General features: G+C 35.5%; 2 protein-coding genes across 3 annotated transcripts; one reads left to right on the top strand and one right to left on the bottom strand.

The window, feature by feature from the left end:
* Positions 1 to 88: 88 nt before the first annotated feature.
* LOC144834886 (DNA fragmentation factor subunit beta-like) lies at positions 89 to 19,750 on the top strand. 2 transcript variants are annotated; one of them, XR_013611017.1, is made up of 7 exons: positions 89 to 310; positions 528 to 657; positions 1,380 to 1,565; positions 1,751 to 1,830; positions 2,226 to 2,506; positions 2,798 to 3,437; positions 19,737 to 19,750. XR_013611017.1 is itself a non-coding variant. In XM_078689867.1 (6 exons), the coding sequence occupies exons 1-6, from the start codon at positions 206 to 208 to the stop codon at positions 2,997 to 2,999; spliced, it is 984 nt and encodes a 327-aa protein (XP_078545993.1). In that variant the 5' UTR covers positions 89 to 205; the 3' UTR covers positions 3,000 to 3,769. The 2 variants fall into 2 exon arrangements, 1 of the variants encoding a protein (XP_078545993.1); XM_078689867.1 differs by lacking the exon at positions 19,737 to 19,750 and having other exon boundaries at positions 2,798 to 3,769.
* On the bottom strand, positions 4,810 to 14,741 carry LOC144834883 (nociceptin receptor-like). The gene is made up of 3 exons (XM_078689862.1): positions 14,206 to 14,741; positions 6,918 to 7,210; positions 4,810 to 5,995 (listed from the first exon to the last, which is right to left on the bottom strand). Exons 1-3 carry the CDS (start codon positions 14,738 to 14,740, stop codon positions 5,429 to 5,431), a joined length of 1,395 nt encoding a protein of 464 aa, XP_078545988.1. The 5' UTR covers position 14,741; the 3' UTR covers positions 4,810 to 5,428.
* Positions 19,751 to 20,369: the final 619 nt, after the last annotated feature.

Here is a 20,369-nt window from a genome sequence, read left to right as displayed (position 1 = left end):
TTCTATGAGTGGCAGGTTGGAGCCTCCGTAGAACAGTAAAGTTCAAAGGTTAGAATAGTTGTTATGTTTTTGTTGTGTGATGGTTTGTCTAGTGTTGTGTGTGTACTTTATGTTATGAAATTATGTTATAAACTATAATTAATCATGTTAAAAGATTGTTGAATATGTATATATTTATTTTTGGTATATTGATGTCCATAACGTAATGAAAAAGGCGTGTAAAATTCGAACGTTGTCCGGTTCCACAAAGAAAGGAATTGTTGTGAAGGACCTCAGAGATTTAGTGAAGAGGGGCTGTCACATTTTACAGGTAGGCCTGGCACACTCTCTGGAGTTTTAGTTTGTAAATGTATGATAAACTTGAGTGTTAAATGAGAGAAAAGGGGTAGGTGGAATCAATCATCATCATCATCCCCCTTTTGATTTGCATCCTCCCTCTTGGGCCATGATCCCCTCTCACATTATGTGACATAACTTAGTTATAACGACTTTAATAATATTTTCTTTTATTCTGTGTCTTCAAGTAGATATGTGATGAAGATTTCAAGGGAGTTTATGAAGAAGACCAGACAGAGGTGGTTGATAATGAATACTTTCAACAGTTGCCGTCAAACACAATTTTCGTCTTCCTTGAAGAAGAAGAAGAATTCCCAGGGGGTAATGTGATTTCTTGATTACTCATACTTAGCCTAATATTCATTCATACTTAACAGTGAAATTGAGGTAAAAGACAATAAATACTCATATTATAAAGGTCTATTAATTGCAACTATTTTAGTGTATGTAAAAGTATTTCCATTTGTAGTAAATGACGATACTACAAAAAAGTCTAATGTACTATAATGGGTTTGCCCTTGTTTGTTAAAAATGATATAGTCTTCTCTTTAAATTTCAGTTAAGATAGATATTGCAACATACAGTTATGTTAGTATTATTATTGTTTTTAATTTAAATCCATTTTGGCCTCGTTTAAATAGGCCATGAGATACTGTATGTAATTTTCTTAACTTTATTTGTAAAAAATTGTTTATTGATTAAAGTAGTAAAATAGATCATTAAAATTATCTGTTTGGCCGTGAATACTTTAAATTACAAGAATTAAGTTGAAGTATGTACAGTAGATATTTTAGTATCTTCTCTTAAGCTACGTTTAAACGATCTGTTCTGTATTGGAGAATTCCTACTAATCAGAGTTAAGCTCTGTCTACACTATCAAACTTTATGTGACAAAAAATATAAATATTTGGGCATATCACTACCATATTTGGGCACATCACACTTTTTTTGTCAAACTAGTTTGATAGTGTAGACAGAGCTTTACATTATGGTTCAGTATTTGTAACCTAGCAACTATAAAACTATCCCTTTTTTGTTTTTAGATTTTTCTTTGTTTCTCAAAACTCTTGAGGGTGTGATGCAAGAAGATGAATCTGCGAAGGAAATAAGGTCGTTTTTGAGAAACAGCGCTGATCTAGGCGACATGTACAACGTCATCGCATCTGTGTCGGCCTCCTGGAATACCAATAACGAAGAGACAAGAGAGAAAGATCCTGATTGGTTTCAAGGTGCTGTCTTTGACCTTTGACACTGACCTTTCGTAAAATGTGGGGGTAGAATTTTGCTATCATGTCCTAATGTGTTATTGTTTGAATTAAAATGAACATCAGTTCACATACTGTAGTCTGTTGGATTTAAAAGAAAAACCAAAAAATAAAGTTATTATAAATAATAGTATTTATTATATCTTTAGGTTTAGATCAACGTTTCAAAACCAAATCTGCTGTCATGAGAGACAGAGCTAAAAGCAGAATACGAAGTTACTTAGATACAGTGAGTTTTGCTTTTATTTCACAAAACAACCAGACACTTAAAATAGCAATTATTTTTTATCATTTTGTTGGAAAAAAATGAATGTATTAACACAATGAAATAACATATGAAGTTGCTTAGATACATTGTTACACTTAAAAATCAATTGCACATTATCTGAAATGAAATAATGTTTTGAAATAAGAATTGATTTTGTAAACAAATAATTTTGCTTGTTATAGATCGTTTTGTACTGTAACTTCTGTAACTCAATTACTTTGGCTTAAAACCAAAGAAAACAATGTTTGCTTTACGTGTACAAAGGCCCACACACCTTAACTAGAACGCTCAGCTAACTAGTCTGCCAGTGTACAAACAATAACACTACATTATAGATTTTCTTTTGTCTTGTTTAGGCCAAGACATACTTCAAAAACCAAGACAAAACGACTGCTAAGCTTGCCATAGAAATTCTACAACAGTTTGAAGATGAATTACGCTATAATGAATACTTTTGCTCCCTATTTGATCGAAGCGCTCCGACTAAAGGCCCGCAACCACCACTATGTAACAAGGAAGGCTGGTTTGGATGCCAGGGCGTGTACAACGAGGCAACCTGTCAGTACTTTCATACTCTGAATCCGTACAGCTCTAGGCAGTATTTTATCATCTTTAGCACCTGGAACTTAGACCATATGTAAGTACTCATTGTAAAATGATTTAAGATGTGGTACAAGTGCACTACTTCATTTTCCAGGGTCATTGGTTCATATCTTTCAGTTGATGATACAGTCAGAAATATTATGTTCACATCATGAAAATGTTATTCATATAACTGCATAACCATGTTTTCCTTATAAAGGCATAGTTACCACTATTTAGACGTATCATTAAAACATACTCTGCCAACACAACACAAAAACCACAACACCCGCAAGGGTCTGGTTTCATACTTTATTCTTGAAATTTTGTTGTTATTTTTTTTTAGAATCGAGAAGAGTCGTCAGGTCCTACCTGACCTTCAAGCCGCATTGACCTCTAAGAAAAAAGGTCAGGTCGTAAACACGGACTACTTCTTCAGGCTGCTGTTCACAACACAAAATTTCAAATTGGTTCACATTGTGTGTCACGATAAAGGTGTTCACACCGGAAAAAAAACGGATAAAAGACAGTGGTATTTACGTAAATAATTCTTTTCTTATCCCTTCATTTTTGCACCATATTTTTAATGAGAGATAAAAAGAAGTACCAATTATTAATCAATTTTAATAAGTAATTATTAATTAATCAATTTTAATAAGTAATTATTAATTAATCAATTTTAATAAGTAATTATTAATTAATCAATTTTAATAAGTAATTATTATTTAATTTTATCTTACATTGCAACATGACCCAGCAAACGCTTTAGCAATATGACTGCTTCTTGTAATGTTACTATACAGTACTGAAAATAATTAATGAATAAAATTCCATTCAAATACATTCCTTGATTTAGATTTAGAATTAATTTTACATGGTCTACATTATTGTCAGGCCTACAGTTCAAGAATCGTCAATGACCAGCTGTCCACCTTGGTATCTCTGTTAAGCTCTGTCTACACTATCAAAACAGTTTGACAAAAAAAGTGTGATATGCTTAAATATGGCAGTGATATGACATCATCATGTCCATATATGGGCTCATCACATTTTTTTGTCACATAAAGTTTGATAGTGTTAACAGCTTAATAGACAATAATACATTTAACCATATATTTTGTACTTATACTTGTACTAAATTGTAAAAGAAAAAATTGATTTAATATCGATGCAATTAATGAGGACTCAGGTTCAATACAATAGTTTTATATTATATAATCATGTATTAAAATTATAATTAAAACTTATATTTTAAATAATATTTAAATCAATTTCAGGTTAAACAATTTGACGTGCCAATTGTTTTTATATTGTAAATAATTTTAAGTCTAGATATTTCATTTAATAGCAAATTGAGAATAATTTTACAAATAGATAACAAATATGGTAGTTAAATATTGTTTTTGAAGATTGATAGTTTGTTTGTGAAGAGTAAGCGATATTAAAAAAAATAAAATTCATATCAACTGAACTCTTATTTGTAAAGTATGGTTTATATTATCACATTATGGTTTATATTTATTGCTGCTAGTCCAATTACTTCTACTGCTGTTTGTAAGTAGCTTACGGAACTTCTTTAGTTATAATTAATAAATAAGAAAAGATTATTAAACGCTGGACTAGATCATGATATTTTGACCTGCCTAATCTTAAGATAATCTCTTCAATGATTTCACCTTCAGACTGAAAAACAAATACCACTTTCTTTTCTCAATGCAAAGAAAGTAAATAATCAGTGCATATTCATTTGATATGATTGAGGTAAATTGCGATGCGCGTATGCGTATATTGCGGCGCGCGCGTTGGCGTACATAGCGGTACGCGTATACATACGTCATTCCGCTGAGTCCGTGTACCGATTTTATTCCGTACCCTACAACACGCATAGAAGTCGCGCCAAACTATATATCCCTGCCTACTATGTATTAACAAACTTGATATGCTCTTAAGTACTGTAAGGGAAAATGTTAAATTGAAATGCTTATATAAACTTATCTAACAGCAACTTTGAAATTATAATTCTCCTGCACACGACGACAGTATGCATTTTGTACAGGCCTACTGACTTACTTCTTGTAGAAAAGCTTGACGTTTCTGTTAAATATTTAAATTTGGAAAAACCAACAAATTAAATGAACCGTATCGATTTAATTTCGTCCAAAATATTCTTCATTGAGTTATCCTTATACGGTCTGCTAAGTTTTTATAATATTATTATTATATAAATGTTATCATTTATATAATTCAAAAACATAAAGCATCGTGTGGCCGCTCAGTTAATATGATTTGAAAATTATATAAATGGATCTAGATACACGTAAAATGTTACTAATTGGCGCCTTTTTAAGCTGTCGCGTTTAATTTGTATAATGTATGTTGTAATTAACGCTAATTGCAATTCATCTTTGTATTTTTAATTAAAAAATATTAATGGTTGACCGCCATAGAGAGGTCACTCCTGCGTTTCTCTAATTATAGACAAAATAATGATATTCGTTTTTGTTTTAGTTATGGGATTAATATCGGCTTATCTGGTAACAGCGCCGAGTTTCTCATTCTTCCTGCAATTATCTAATAGGCATATTCGGTAATGTGTCCATTCGAGTCACCGAATGACGATAGACTACTAAATGCACGTAAAATTACTTTTATTTGGTCCAAAACTACACACACACAGACTTTTAAATATTCAAAAATTACTCGTTTTTTTACATAATGCTAGGAGCTAAATACATGAGCACTATTCACGTTACAAAGTGACACGTCCATTTCGACGGCGTGTACCATCAAAATCATAATATTCAAGGTTTTTGAAAACGTCAGGGAAAATGTGACTTTACACCAGAGGAGATATATACACGACAGAACACAATGTGACGTATGGAATGCACAACAAAATGTTTACCATAATTCGCAAACTATCACTTTTCCTCTACGAATTGATAACTTAAACCTAAACGTTCAGTTTTAATTATTTTTACAGTATTGACTGCATAATTGTGTTTATTCTGGAGGGCGTTTTAGATGCGGCTTTTTTCCAAATTTTCTTTTCTTTAATTTGTTTCCAAAAAGCCTTGCGGAAATTCTCATTAAAAAGTGAATACATAACAGGATTTGCACAGCTATTTGCATACGGTAACACAATTGCGACGTTTTTTACATTCGCGTTTAGCGTTCCATAATAGCTAACCATTTGATAAATAGCGAATAAAAGATAACATAAGAAATATACGACGGACACCATGACAAGTAACTTCGCCATTCTCCAGTGAAGTTTGACGGAATTGTGGGATTGGTAATGCTTCACTGAGCAATGCGAGTCGATCCACGCTGAATCTCGAGCGTACTTTCGCATGAAAAGTACGATTCGTGCATTGAAGAATGCGATGATAAAAACTGGTACAAAAAATAAGCAGACATTGAAGTATAGCGCTTTGAAGTCGCCAAACCATGGTATATAATCCGGATAGACCACTTTGCACGCAAACGGGATCTGACCGTTGTATTTTACGTCCGCGTTGTCCAAATTGTCTTCGTATTTAGTCTATAAAAAAAAGATAATATCAATTATCAAATATGATTAAAAAAATAAATAAACGATTGGATTTTATTTACATGCCTGCTATCGTTGGGGGAAATGTTTCGACATTCTAAATGCACTCCTAAAGTTCACAATAATACTCTTCTTGCTGTTAACTGGTAAAACAATGGTGAAATGAATATTTGATATTTAAGTAAAAGTCATAAGCTTGATTCCTACTTGGTCGCAACGTGATGTATTAAATAGGCGCACCGCAAAACGACGCGCACTGGATCATCCGAACTTTTTCCAAAAGGACGACGTGAACGTTTTCTTCAATCTCAATTTGTTTAATCAAATCGTTTTGTCAAAACAACAACAGAATATTCTCAGTTATTAATTATGATTAACTTGTGACTTGTAAAGTACAGGAGGATATGAGTGACGATGTACGTCAGTATTGAGTACTACCGTACGCTATAAATTCGCAGAAGCCTAATCAAATAACATTCGGTACTTTGTTTGATTAAGTAGTTAAAACATGGAGGTTATGGCCGCGCGCCTCTCTCATGCGGTCTAGTGGGTATTAATCATAATTATTATCTTAAGTCTCTGTGTTCCATTCAAAACAATTAGAATTGATTTCATTTTTTTCATGTAACACTTATGAGTTCATCATGAGCAAGTACTTCGAGCCCATTGCGAATAAGTACTCATGAGCCCAACACGAGCAAGTACTCGTGAGCACATCACGAGCAAGTACTCATGAGCACATCACGAGCAAGTACTCATGAGCACATCACGAGCAAGTACTCATGAGCACATCACGAGCAAGTACTCATGAGTACCTCACGAGCAAGTACTCATGAGCACATCACGAGCAAGTACTCATGAGCTCATCACGAGCAAGATCTCATAAGCCCATCGCCGTCAGCGGATTACTAACCTGAAACATCATTAAAACAGGCGCTGACGTTACAATTGCCAAAGCCCACACAAAACTCAATGTTCTTCTTGTTCGTTGTCTTGTGAAATGTAACTTGTAACGTACCACGTGACAGACGGCAAAATAACGGTCCACAGCAATGGCAAGCAATATAAAAACAGTGACGTGAAAACAGAGGTAACGAAAATAACGGTGAACGACGCACTGCCAATCATGACGCCATAGAAACGGCCATGTTGACGGGTAAAATTCAGTGATGTGAAAGGCAACCACGACCATAGATAACATGTCACCTAGAGAAGAAGAAAAAACAGCAGTAATAATATCATAATTATTTAATCATGAACAATATTTTTCTGTTCTGTTCTGTTGTAGAACCATGTTCAACTTTAAAGTTTGGTTCCCACTGTAGAACCACCACGTTCAATTATGAACTTTAAAGCCTGGTTCCCACTGTAGAACCATCATGTTCAATTATGAACTTTAAAGCCTGGTTCCCACTGTAGAACCATCATGTTCAATTATGAACTTTAAAGCCTGGTTCCCACTGTAGAACCACCACGTTCAATTATGAACTTTAAAGCTTGGTTCCCACTGTAGAACCTAGGCAATTTTAGATTGCCTAGGAAGAACGCAACAACACGAAGACGTACATGCAACACAACAGGATCGCTGATTGGTCAAAACTCGTGTTGGTACAGTGATGGGAACCAACGTAATGGAAATACATTACGTCACGAATGCATAGACTCTTTCTCCGTAGTATTAACGTTTCTAACGTAAATACACCTTTTTCGTTAAACATTTATTATGTAATCAGTCCGGCAGGCTACGGTGCCTTTTCCTTACAAAATGATTAGGGCGCACGGAAAATATCTAAGTTTAAAATTTGACCGCAGTCCGAAATTACGGAACTGTGGTCAAAGAACTAATGCGGCCCGCCAAGCTCTGATTTCTGGTCCCTCCAACATTCCCTCTCACTGGTCGGAAAAGACCAGTGGTTACTACAGTAACTGCAGTAAAATCACTTCAGTATTTTAAATATAGTATAAAAGAAGGAATGGTAATCGACAATACTAAGATTATGATGGTGATGACGTAATCCAGTTGCAATAAACTGCTCGTTGCTATCCATACATGGTACAGCACAGATAGAATTACCAATATGATGAGTTTTAACTACTATTATTTAAGAGCTTATTGATTGAACTATCAAAATGAAAAAGCATTATAAAATTGTTCAAGAGTAAACAATCAGAACTATCGATTTACACGAATCAATGTTAACAAATGACTGGATACCCGAATGTAGAGAAGGCTCACAAATCACACATTACAAATACTATAATTTAGTATTATTCAATATTTTTACAATTTGATAACATATCTTAATATTTCTGTCAGTAGGCCTACTTTACTTTCAAAACGAGGGCAACGAATTATAAAAAATGCGAACTGAATTTTTACTTAATTACGTACAAAGTATCTTTCTTAGTAGTAAGTTCTGTATTTTAAAAAATTAATATTGGAGACAATGCCTCAAGCATTGCCATAAAACGGATATACTGGTGATGATGATTGTAATCACTATGAAACTGATGAGGCTGTATTCATTAAGTATAGAAGGGCCTGTGCGTTCACCCAAGGCAATAACAACTGCCTTGTTTCACCAAAGTACTGCAGCAGCACACGCGGCTTGTACTGACTGTTGCCAAGTACAGGTGAATTTACTGTTATATTAAGCTTGGTTCCCACTTGGACCCAACGCAAAAACGTAAGGACGGAACGCAAAAACGTAAGGACGGAACGCAAAAACGTAAAGACGCAACGCAAAAGCGTAAGGATGCAACTCAAAAACATGAGGACGCAACGCCTACGTCATTACGCTGCGCCTACGTCATTGCGTTCCGCCTACGTCATTACGCTGCGCCTACGTCATTGCGTTGCGTCCGAGTGAGAACCAGGGATTACGCTCGCAAGGACGTAAGCACAATGCAAGTAATTTGACCAATCACAAGAGATTATTATGTTTAAGAGAAATTAATGAGAATCCAATTATTTTGGGCTATATCTAGGTGCTTGTCATTTTATAGTATAATAATAATTATGTGTATATTAAAACTTGTCATTTGAATAGAAATATTATTTTATGGCAAACTATTATTAGCCGCAAGTGAATATTGCCAGTTTAAAGACTTTGTGATGGCTTTAAAACGATATCAACAGTTTTTAACTTAAAGGTGGACTAATTACGACGTAAATGAGGGCATGGTAAAAAAGACTAACAATGTGGGAGAACCTTATATATTATGCATTGGTGTAGATGAAGTAGCTGAATATAACGAGTATATAAGACCTGATAAAAAGATGTATATTACTTTACCTATTATTATTATTATTACCTCCGCCAAGGAGGTTATGTTTTCACCCCTGTATGTTTGTGTGTGTGTGTGTCTGTCTGTGAACAGCCTGGAGGCCACAGTTTTTATCCGATTCTCACCAAATTTGGCCACAATGATCTATGCCCCACCAAAAGCTCGGACGAGTTCGAATTTGAGAGGAAAAGGTCATAGGTCAAGGTCACAACTAACAAAAAAACTATTTTACTGCCTAGAGACCACAGTTTTTATCAGATTCTCACAAAACTTAGCCACAATGATCAATGACTCATCATATAATTGTGGTTACATTTTGAAGGGTCAGGGTTAAAGATCAAGGTCCACAAAAAAAAAAAGAAATAAAAAATAATAAAAAAAAAAAACCTCAGCGGGACTTGAACCAGGGATCTCAACTGTGAGAGGCTGGATACATAACCATTACACCAAACTCTCATCCATTGTCTTAAACAATATTTTGTATAATTGTGTTTAGGTAATTTTAATTTCAAACACGAATTATTTGGAACGTATTTATGATCGTAAATCATTAAAAATGTATTACATTTTGAATTATTCTGTTCAGATATAAATCCATTACGCTAATTAAAAAGAATGGAAAAGATAAGTGTTTATGTGCAACAAGGTAGAGATTGATGTTTTTAACGTACCGATAATATGAATATATTGAAAACTCATCATGCATAATTGTTCTTTCACATGAGAAGTAGGGGAGGTAAAGAAACAATAGGTTGTTGGTATTAATTCCAAGTAAAGCCGATTTTCCACTAGGCGAATTTGTTCGCGCGAATCAAACGTTTCGAAGAGAAAAAAATCGCCTACTCTCTTTCCACTACATGAGCGAATAGCTGCGACGTTCATGTTCCTCGCGTGGTTGCTGAGCATTTCGATTCGCATGAGTGCTCATGAAAGCGTCATAGCTCATTTCCTGAGCTCTGATTGGTTGAGCAATATCTCGCTTCGCAAAAAGTAGAAACAATTCGAACTAGTAAATTTCGCTGCAGCGAAAAATCAAGGAACTAGAATTCGTCGCAGAAGGGAGTATGACAGACAGAAACTCGAATACGCATGCGCAGAGCATGACGCTTTCGATCGCGCGAACAAATTCGCCTAGTGGAAAATCAGCTTTAGACGAAAAGCAAACTAAAACTTGGTTTTACCACTAGGACGCGCAACGCAGCTTGGTTCTCTCTAGGACGCGCAACGTAGCTTGGTTCTCACTAGGACGCGCAACGTAGCTTGGTTCTCACTAGGACGCGCAACGTAGCTTGGTTCTCACTAGGACGCGCAACGTAGCTTGGTTCTCACTAGGACGCGCAACGTAGCTTGGTTCTCACTAGGACGCGCAACGTAGCTTGGTTCTCACTAGGACGCGCAACGTAGCTTGGTTCTCACTAGGACGCGCAACGTAGCTTGGTTCTCACTAGGACGCGCAATACAGCTTGGTTCTCACTAGGACGCGCAATACAGCTTGGTTCTCACTAGGACGCGCAACGTAGCTTGGTTCTCACTAGGACGCGCAACGTAGCTTGGTTCTCACTAGGACGCGCAACGTAGCTTGGTTCTCACCTAGGACGCGCAACGTAGCTTGGTTCTCACTAGGACGCGCAACGTAGCTTGGTTCTCACTAGGACGCGCAACGTAGCTTGGTTCTCACTAGGACGCGCAATACAGCTTGGTTCCCATTAGGAAATAAGATAATCACAAACAATTGGTTAATTTGATATAAAACTTCAATAAAATTAAACATTAGTAGACATTTTTTTAATAGTTAAATTCAACAGCGGACTTAATCGCTTTCCATCCAATTGTGTGTTTTAAAGTGTGATTAAGTTTCAAAAGAAACAGAATAAGGGTGTTTCAGGGTGGCTGTAATTATGTATGTTAGCCTACGGGTTGAATGCCAACTGACTACATCACAAGTCATTGTTAAGTAAGAAGCATTCGGGTTTATGGTATGATTAATTTCTATGATTTGAATAATTTAAGAAAATATGGTTTCCTTGGAATCGCTTTTGGCAGTGACATGAATCGGGTTCTACAGCACTAAAGTACGTAGCGAGACACAATAGGCCTATAATACGCCCGATAGCTTGATGTTGTTGAGATTACCATGCTAATGTGAACAAAAATTAAATTATCAATTCCTTCTACAAGAAATAAGTTAAAATGCATTGAAGTTATCATTGTACATCAGTAACAGGTTACACTTTATACAAGTTGACGCGTGGTTGACTCTTTGGTATCTATTTCAGCAAAAAAACGGTAACATAAAAAGATATATATATCATATTCACTACAGGCCTATCTCTATGCAATTAATATCAAAGTATATTAAGCCATATGTTAGATAATAATGTAACATATACAGAGCGTTAGCTATCCTAAACGTAAGCATAATCGAGACTTCACACAGACGTACTGATGAAACTTATGTCCTTTCACATGATAAAGTATAAACAACACAGACGTACGTACTGATGAAACTTATGTCCTTTCACATGATAAAGTATAAACAACACAGACGTACGTACTGATGAAACTTATGTCCTTTCACATGATAAAGTATAAACAACACAGACGTACGTACTGATGAAACTTATGTCCTTTCACATGATAAAGTATAAACAACACAGACGTACGTACTGATGAAACTTATGTCCTTTCACATGATAAAGTATAAACAACACAGACGTACGTACTGATGAAACTTATGTCCTTTCACATGATAAAGTATAAACAACTCGCCAAGTAGTGACACAACAGTGATTTTACGGAACTTACCAAATGTGAGATTGAGAATATACAGCGACGCATTGGTTCTTCGATATTCTTTCTTTGCGTAAACAAAAAGTACAAGAAGATTTCCGACAAGTCCAAAAGTACAAATCGTTGTAAAAAACGGCACTTCAAATCTAAACGACTCGTCGTCGTCAGCAGTCGTCGTAGGATCGACCGCCGTCGTCATGTTTTCATTATACGTGTATTCCATTGCATCGTCGTGATGCTATTCTTTCGTCCAGCTTTCGTGTTTGAATACACTGTGGTTATGACATGCCACAAACAAGCCAACCTGAACGCTTTAACAATAAAGTTGTATGCTATTAGAGGGCGTCCCACAAAAATACATTTTTCAACCACTGACTCTTCGCAAATCGGTCAGTGTTCGGTAATCATCGAGCATGCGCATTAATGATTATTCTATAAACATGATAATGCATGATCTTATGATACGACGGTCTGTAGGTTGTCATTCTTATAAGATGGATTGTTAGGAAAAACACGATTTGGTACAAAATTTGATCTGCGCTCGCTGAACCAAATCACGGAATTTAGTACAGAAAAGGAGGACCAAGGTCACACATTGTGACGTCAACATCACGATTCACAATTTTATAATTGACTTTTGTACAGTAGGCCTAATACTGTCAATTCCCTTTTGTATAAAAGGATCGTTAATTCCTCTTTTTAGAGTTTGATAAGCCTAGGTCATTTCATTTTTAGTAAAGTCATTCACTATAAACTTAAGCCATTATATCTCCCCACGTCCGTATCTAATACGCGCGCGCCGTTGTTATGAATGGACTTATGGTTGCTTCAGTGAGTTTTTCGAAGCGCATTTCGAGATTTTGAAGGCTAAACTATAATTATTATGAAAAATGCAAATTAGAGGGTCCTCGATTCGGACATGAATATTGCACATAGAAAATTGTAATTGGGATTTTGACAGCAGATGTTAAATTTGTAATCGTTGTCATTTCCACGTTCATCGTGTTCACATTTAATTTACAGCAGGGTCAATAATAATCTTTTCAAATGATGTACAGCATGACAAAAACATTCGACCACTTTATGAAATGAAACATTACAATGCCACTATTAAGAATTGTTATTCGTTAAAAGTTTATTTAATAACGTCATATTTCACAAGGTCGAGTTTGCTGATTGCTCTGGACGCAGCATCAGCAATTCAAATACCACCACGTTATTTAAATTTACTTTACATGCATGGTTGTACAATTAATGTCTTCGTAGCTTTGAACGTGTCCAAAATAAAACCCAAATATGAATTAATCTATCTAAATGTATGTACAATACAAACAGATCATTACGTCACATTTTCTTCGGTTCATCTGTTAATAGATTGTTCCTCTTCCTTTGTAACCCTGTCTTAGGAAGACCCTCTTCTTTCTCCATTAACTATATTAATATATTTTCTTTTTCTATTCTTTTCGGGGCTTATTTTATATTATTGTACATATAAAAGGAAGTGAATAAATGTTATATTGAATTGAATAAATACAGTTTGATTTTGATCATGTCATGTTGAATTTATCGATATATACATATTATTATTATTACAGAACAATTACGAAATAAAAAAACCTGCCTTGCTTTAAAAAAACAGCAATTATACAAAGCAGTGTAAACATAACGACAGAGTTATGCTTTTAACCAATCAGCAAAGCGTAACGGCAATTGGTTGAGACTATTATAGATTCATTGGTGACGCGCGCGTGACAGAATACCAACGTACAATCACAATCAGCATAGATTATTCGATACCGAGATTGACTGGGTTGAATCTGTCTCTCATTGGCTATAACAAAACAAGTGACTTTGAGTTGCATTCTAAAGAAACATTTTCTTTACGCATTTTTACAAATATTTCTTTAAAATAAAATGAACATAAATTTAACAGTCTGTTATCATATCTGATATTTGTAGGTCAAAATCCAACTCGATGGATTTCCCAAAGTCATCTATCTCAATAATTTCAGTTTCATATAGCTGCTTTGAAATCGTGCTGCTTTGGACGCTTACCGTTAAACTTGTCCTGGGCTTAGACTTTTGAGATTTCTTGTTCGGTTTGCGACAAAGTACGTACTTACTTTCAATAAGCTTTCTAATTCTTGCATTACAAGCGAACGACACGTATATGAATAATCCTTGTAGGCCGTTGAATACAATGAAGAAATACCAAAGTACGTCGGTATCGGTGAAGGCGGCAACACATCCAAATACCCAAGCAAACCCCATCACTGTCGACATCTTAATAAACACAGTTAACTCATTTCGTTCACTTGGTATAGCTGCTCTACTATCTCGTTCAAGATAGATAGATCGACTATTTTTACGCATTGCATAGACGGTTCTAATAAATAAAGTGAAGTTAACTAAAAGAATTAGCATCAGTGGTACGAGGAAAGCTACCAAGAAGCCGACAGCCTTAGATATCCAACAGCTAAAGTGAGTTCCGTATCCCATCAGTCCGAGTTTACTGAAGTACAGCATGACGCATACTAGCAAGATACATAGCGGCATTCCCCAGGCGTACAAACAGTATTTACGGAACGTACTCCTAGATTTCGAGTCACGTTTTGATACGAGTTTCTTACCAAATGTTTTGTATACGTCAAAGGCCATGACATTCGTCCAAAGAGAACTTGACAAGAACAAGTAATGTAGTAGTATTGCTACAGTGGTACATATAATGGTGTTATCGATATTGTTGATTCCGATTAAGAACACTAACTGACTGGCAAGTGTAGTTGATGCTAACGCTATGATGCACTTACCTGGCAAAGTCCTCAATTCATTGAACATAGAGTATGTTAAGATGGTCAAGAAAAGACCAACGATCGACATACTGATGCAAATAAATGCGATATATTTTTGAATTTCATTAAAATCGAAGAACATCACGTAGTAAACGTTTTGAACGTTTTGTAAGTTCGTACAAACTTCAATTTGAGAGTTCTCGACTTTTATGTAATCACCTTTCTCATAAATGGAACCGTCTGTCATATGCACAGAGCCGTCGTCTGATACCGTGTACTCACTTTCGTTGTACCGAACTCGACGACACGAATCTTCCATTCCATACATATGATCACACACAAAAACTGTGTAATTAGTCTCAGTTGTAACATTATCAGTATTATAGATATACGATTCCGAACATGAGTATTGAGTTCCCGTACTGTTGATGAACACAGAAACGCAGTCATTGCGCGCCATATATGTGACGTCATTCGCGCAATACACTCTGATGACACCGCTTTGGCACGCACTTAAGAAGCTGTTAAAGTCATCAATATTATTTTGTTCTACAGTTGGCAATTCAACTTGAGTACTGTCTACGTAAATGGTGACGTCATATATGTCAACGGAATGAGCTAAACTGTTGAGGACGGGCATCACGGCAAAACTGAGATCATCCTGTCTCGCAGCTGTCTGAGTCACGTGAACAATAGCTGTTCCAGAAACAGTGACGTTTGTTTTAGTGATTTCAAAAGTAGAATTAATTCCCGATGAGTTTTTAAAATAAAACTGATCGTTGCCAATCGTAAGGTTTTGAATGGAAACGTCGAAATCGTCTTTTAACAGCTGCAAGTTGGTAAAATCGTCAAGTTGTATGTTGTTGCCTTGAAACGGGATTTCAAATTTCACCACAATTGTCAGTCGAAACGTGACCTCTGTAATATTGGTAGCAGCAGTGTTGCCAGTTGGAATATCTAGAGACGGTTGGTTACAAGAGGGCACATCATTACATTTGATAATCTCTTCTTGTTTTTCTACACATTCATCTCCGACGAGCGTGTAACTTGCACCGCAGTAAATCGTACGGCAAGACTCAGAATACGGATCATACACTTTTCCATCTGGGCAGTGAATTTCAACTGGAACCACGTTACCAGAAGTACGGTGTACAATCACTAAATGATCACTTTCACGAGTATTAAAGTTGGTTATGACAGAATATGCATAGTCGAGTTTGTCGGTCAGGAACTCTTTGTTCTCGTCAATGATTCCAAGTGTTTTGTTTCTAGAATTTGGGCAATACTCGCGCAGTATGTCCGCTCCGTTACATTCTACACAGTAACTATTCTTGAAGATTTTCGAAGAATCACCTTGCAGTTTTCGCCCAATTATTGGGAATTGGTAACCCTCTAAACACGCTCTTGATGCTTTAGTAACATTTTTGTTTTTGTCCTTTGTTGAATGGTCGCAAGTACTTTCCACTTTCAGACAGTACCGGGGAGGTGATTCTCTTTCAGTCGTAAAAAACGTCACACAGTCTTCTTTCAAATAATGTGCCAGCACATCCGGGTCTATAGTCGCATTAACAGGCGGTGCTTTCCGACATCTTGCGTCTGTGCTCCAGAATGTGACGTTGAGTCTGCCACTGCACTGCGCACAGAAGACGTTTCTATACGTCTGGCCGTTGTCGCTCTGCACTGGCAACCGTGAGAGCAGGTCTGCGTCTGTGACGTTGGCGCACATCTTTGAAACTGTTGTGTTATCCCAGGAATTGTGACACTGACTGGTACTCCAGAACGGTCTATGTGGATATTCCTTTATCGTAATGCATTCAAACATAGATCGACCAGCAAGTATACTAGGCAGATGTATTTGTGAATCAACTATTTCCGATTTCTCTTGCGAGTTGTCATTTGTCTGAGAAACATGCGTCTGCATCTCTTTAACTTTACCGCCAGTAGTTCCGCAGATCACATCGTAGTCGACGCAACAATCTCCGTAAATGCGACAAAGAGGATCACAAAAACATGTATAAGATGGAAGAACGAATCCGCCAACCGTCGGGTCATAGTACTGCTTTGTTACTTTGTCAGTATTACATCTATTAGCACACGATGTTACTGGTTCACAGTGTAAAATGTCATCAATAACTTGATCCACTCCAGCTACCATCCCAAGAACGAAACCAAAAATTAAGTTAGTGTACATCTTTGCAACATTGGTTCAGTCAATACATTACAAACTTACACTGGTCGCTTCAGAGTTTAATATGTTTGTTGGAAGGAGTTAACAAATTAACAGTATGTCAATGTATGTGCCTTTTTTCTTTGCAGGCAGGTGTTGTTTGATTCAAATTATCTTATTTAAAACAATAGACCAGCAGCCAAATTAGATAACGATTTAGATAAACTCACAATGCCAACACTCTTATTCAAGATATTGCGATATTTATCATAAAGTAGGCCTGGAGACATTGCACTGCGTTTTATAACCAGTGTTGACTTTAATAAGAGAAAAAAAAAACATATTCCAATATGATGGAACGATTTAACAATTGATACTGACCCAATTGCTTTCTGCAGGCCGACTGCCAACATGTAAGTTAATAATTAGGTGCCTGGTGCTAAGTGTTTTAAGCATGAACCTGGTGGTCGTCGCGTATGTGGTAAAACCAATGATTTGCTATTAGTTATGTTACTGTCGAGGTATTATTATATTTGTAAATAAAATATTAATTACTCTCCTTATCAAAATTACAATGAATAATATTAACGTTATTAAAACGCCATTATCTGAATTTAATTGCAGACAATTAAGTGTTGACACAGCAGACAGCGTGTACAAACGACGCGCGCGTACACATCTAGAGAGCAAACACTCAAAATGGTTTGTATCATCTCAAGTGCAGAACAAATAGATAACAGACAAACTAGATTTAAATTTGGAATTATATCGTTTATTTTGATTCTCTGTGTGAATTATATCGTATGTTAGGTTTCTAGTGCATTGTCTTTTGTTTTAATTAATTTCAGGTCTTTGTCCCAGGTCAGTCATTCTCGTATTGATAAATAATAATCAAAATATGAGTCGTTGTTCTGTATTGATGATGATGAAATGTTTGGTTATTTGAGTCATTAAACAAACATGGCGGAGGTATCAAAAAATGACATCAAGTAGTAGAATGTCTCGGACGGATGAACGATGACTATTTTGGCTGAAGCTTACCTAATCTAGGACGTAACAACGAAAGTAATTTGACCAATCACAATCAATAAACTACACGAATTGTCCTTTGTGATTGGTTAATGTCAAAACAATCTAGATTGCCTTGGTTAAATTACGCGTTGCGTTGTGCGTACGTACGCTCTCGTGTTGCGTTGACTTTAGGCATGACGTAAACACATGTACCAATATTTCTAGTGCGATTCAAAACTTGATATTTCATATCAGTAATAATAATGTTAACATACTGTTAAAACTGAACAGTAAAGAACAGGAAACCAAAAACTAATGACAATAACAATAGTTTGGAGATATTCAATTGCTTATCAATTTTATTTAAAATCCTGGTGAAAATTCTATGCATATAAAAAAACGCCATGCCAGTACTATAAAATAGTAATAGATGGCGAAACTTTGTTTGTGTGATTTCAAGATTTTAAATCCAAATTTTTGCTTTCACAAAAAATATATTCATTCAAAATATTTCAATGTTTTTGATCTCCTAAAAATATATTCTATTTTTGTTATCTCTCATTCGCACTTCCAAAAATGTATTCTATTTTGTGCAACACACACTACTACACTGTGAAGCTTGGTTCCCACTAGGACGCAATGACGATGGATTATCTGAACTGTCATTGGTTAACTCGCTTGCGTTGCACCTATATTCTTGCATTGCATCTCCAGTGGGAACCAAGCTTAAAACAAACACTATTCACAAACCTATTGCCTCACAGTCTGTGGCTGCTACAGAAAAATGATGATGCAATAAATAAACTGGCTTATTTCAAAACAGCTTGGGAATAGGAATATTCATATAGGCCTACTGAAGGCAGAAGTAAAACTGCTTTACAATTGGAAATTATTCAAATGGTACTTAGACATTATTATCAAATGTGGGTATGGGTGACATTATTATCAAATGTGGGTAAGGGTGACATTATTATCAAATGTGACAATGGGTAAGGGTGACATTATTTAACAAAATGTCGTCTGCCATATGCAAATAAACCAGGGTTGTAAAGTTGCAAGTAAAATTTAAATGCATCACATTATCACATTAAAAATGTTGAGCATTATTATTATACTAAAAAACATGATTTTACCCTGAGAGTTGATGTGTGTTTACAGAATACAATACATTGTATTATGAGCGGCACTAAATAATTTGGCATTTTTTAGGAATATTTGTTACAAGTTATTTCCACTAATAATGTATACAATGGAATATTACATATTATAAATTAATTAGCTTAAACAATATTTTGGCAATAATCTATTCTGAGTTATAATAATAACGCAATATTTTGGCAAAGATAGTAAAGCACACTTTTTTCTGATATAGCACAGAATTGACGATCCTGCAAATGAATATTATGTTGCCATTTACAATATTGGAACGCAAATTTCAAAAGATTCCTCTAAACGGAATGTTTATGCTAGAATGTTACATGGAAAATTAAATACTTTTAAACTTTTTGTCTTCCAGACTTAATGAAATACTTAAAATTCATTGAATCTATACAATTTGTGTACATCGTTCAAACCATGTCTACTGCCCTCTATACAAGACCGTCACTTCAATGAACAAATCAAATTGATCAATCAATACAATTAGTATAAAGCTCCATCTACACTATCAAACTACAAAAAAAAGTGTGATGTGCCCAAATATGGTAATGATATGCCCAAATATGGTAGTGATATGACATCATCATGTCCATATATGGGCACATCATATTTATTTGTCACACAAAGTTTGATAGTGTAGACAGAGCTTGAGTGGTTTAACGCATAAATATAGCAATCCATAACAAATACATTATGTTTAAATAAATATGATGTAGAGACCAGCTCTACGTCTTAAGAGTGTCAATCAACCACATCGCATTCATCTTAATAAATATACAAAAAGTTTGGAATGTCTCTTGTGGATAAAGTGCATAGACTTCTATTAACCTCTGTCTACACTATCAAAGTGTATTGACAAAAAAGTGTGATGTGCCCATATATGGTAGTGATATGCCCAAATATGGTAGCGATATGACATTATCATGTCCATATATAGCCATGTGTTTTAATAGCTGAGATGAATATAAATCAACTTGACGAATGAAATGCATCTCAGCAATTACATGTCTTACTGCAGCAAAATGCTGATTTTATCAAAACAAGCAATCGGTGATTTCTTGTTTTTTCTCTATAAAAGTTCAACCAACAACAATTTACAAGATTTGCATCAAATGAATTCAGAACCACAGTTGACGCGAATTTTTCTCAGAATAAAAAT

Source organism: Antedon bifida, chromosome 2, assembly GCF_963402885.1.
Source record: "Antedon bifida chromosome 2, ecAntBifi1.1, whole genome shotgun sequence".
NCBI lineage: Eukaryota > Metazoa > Echinodermata > Crinoidea > Comatulida > Antedonidae > Antedon > Antedon bifida.
Note: the sequence above shows the minus strand (reverse complement) of the source record. Positions and strands in the feature narration are given on the sequence as shown.

Excerpts from the sequence above, each read along its gene's own strand:
- LOC144834886 (XM_078689867.1), top strand. The coding sequence starts at position 206 with ATGAAAAAGGCGTGTAAAATTCGAACGTTGTCCGGTTCCACAAAGAAA. Across the intron at positions 311-527 it reads GGGGCTGTCACATTTTACAG|ATATGTGATGAAGATTTCAA; the intron begins GTAGGCCTGGCA and ends GTCTTCAAGTAG. Across the intron at positions 2,507-2,797 it reads ACCTGGAACTTAGACCATAT|AATCGAGAAGAGTCGTCAGG; the intron begins GTAAGTACTCAT and ends ATTTTTTTTTAG.
- LOC144834883 (XM_078689862.1), bottom strand. The coding sequence starts at position 14,740 with ATGGCCTTTGACGTATACAAAACATTTGGTAAGAAACTCGTATCAAAA. Across the intron at positions 7,211-14,205 it reads AATTAGAAAGCTTATTGAAA|GTGACATGTTATCTATGGTC; the intron begins GTAAGTACGTAC and ends CTTCTTCTCTAG. Across the intron at positions 5,996-6,917 it reads CTGTTTTAATGATGTTTCAG|ACTAAATACGAAGACAATTT; the intron begins GTTAGTAATCCG and ends TTTTTTTTATAG.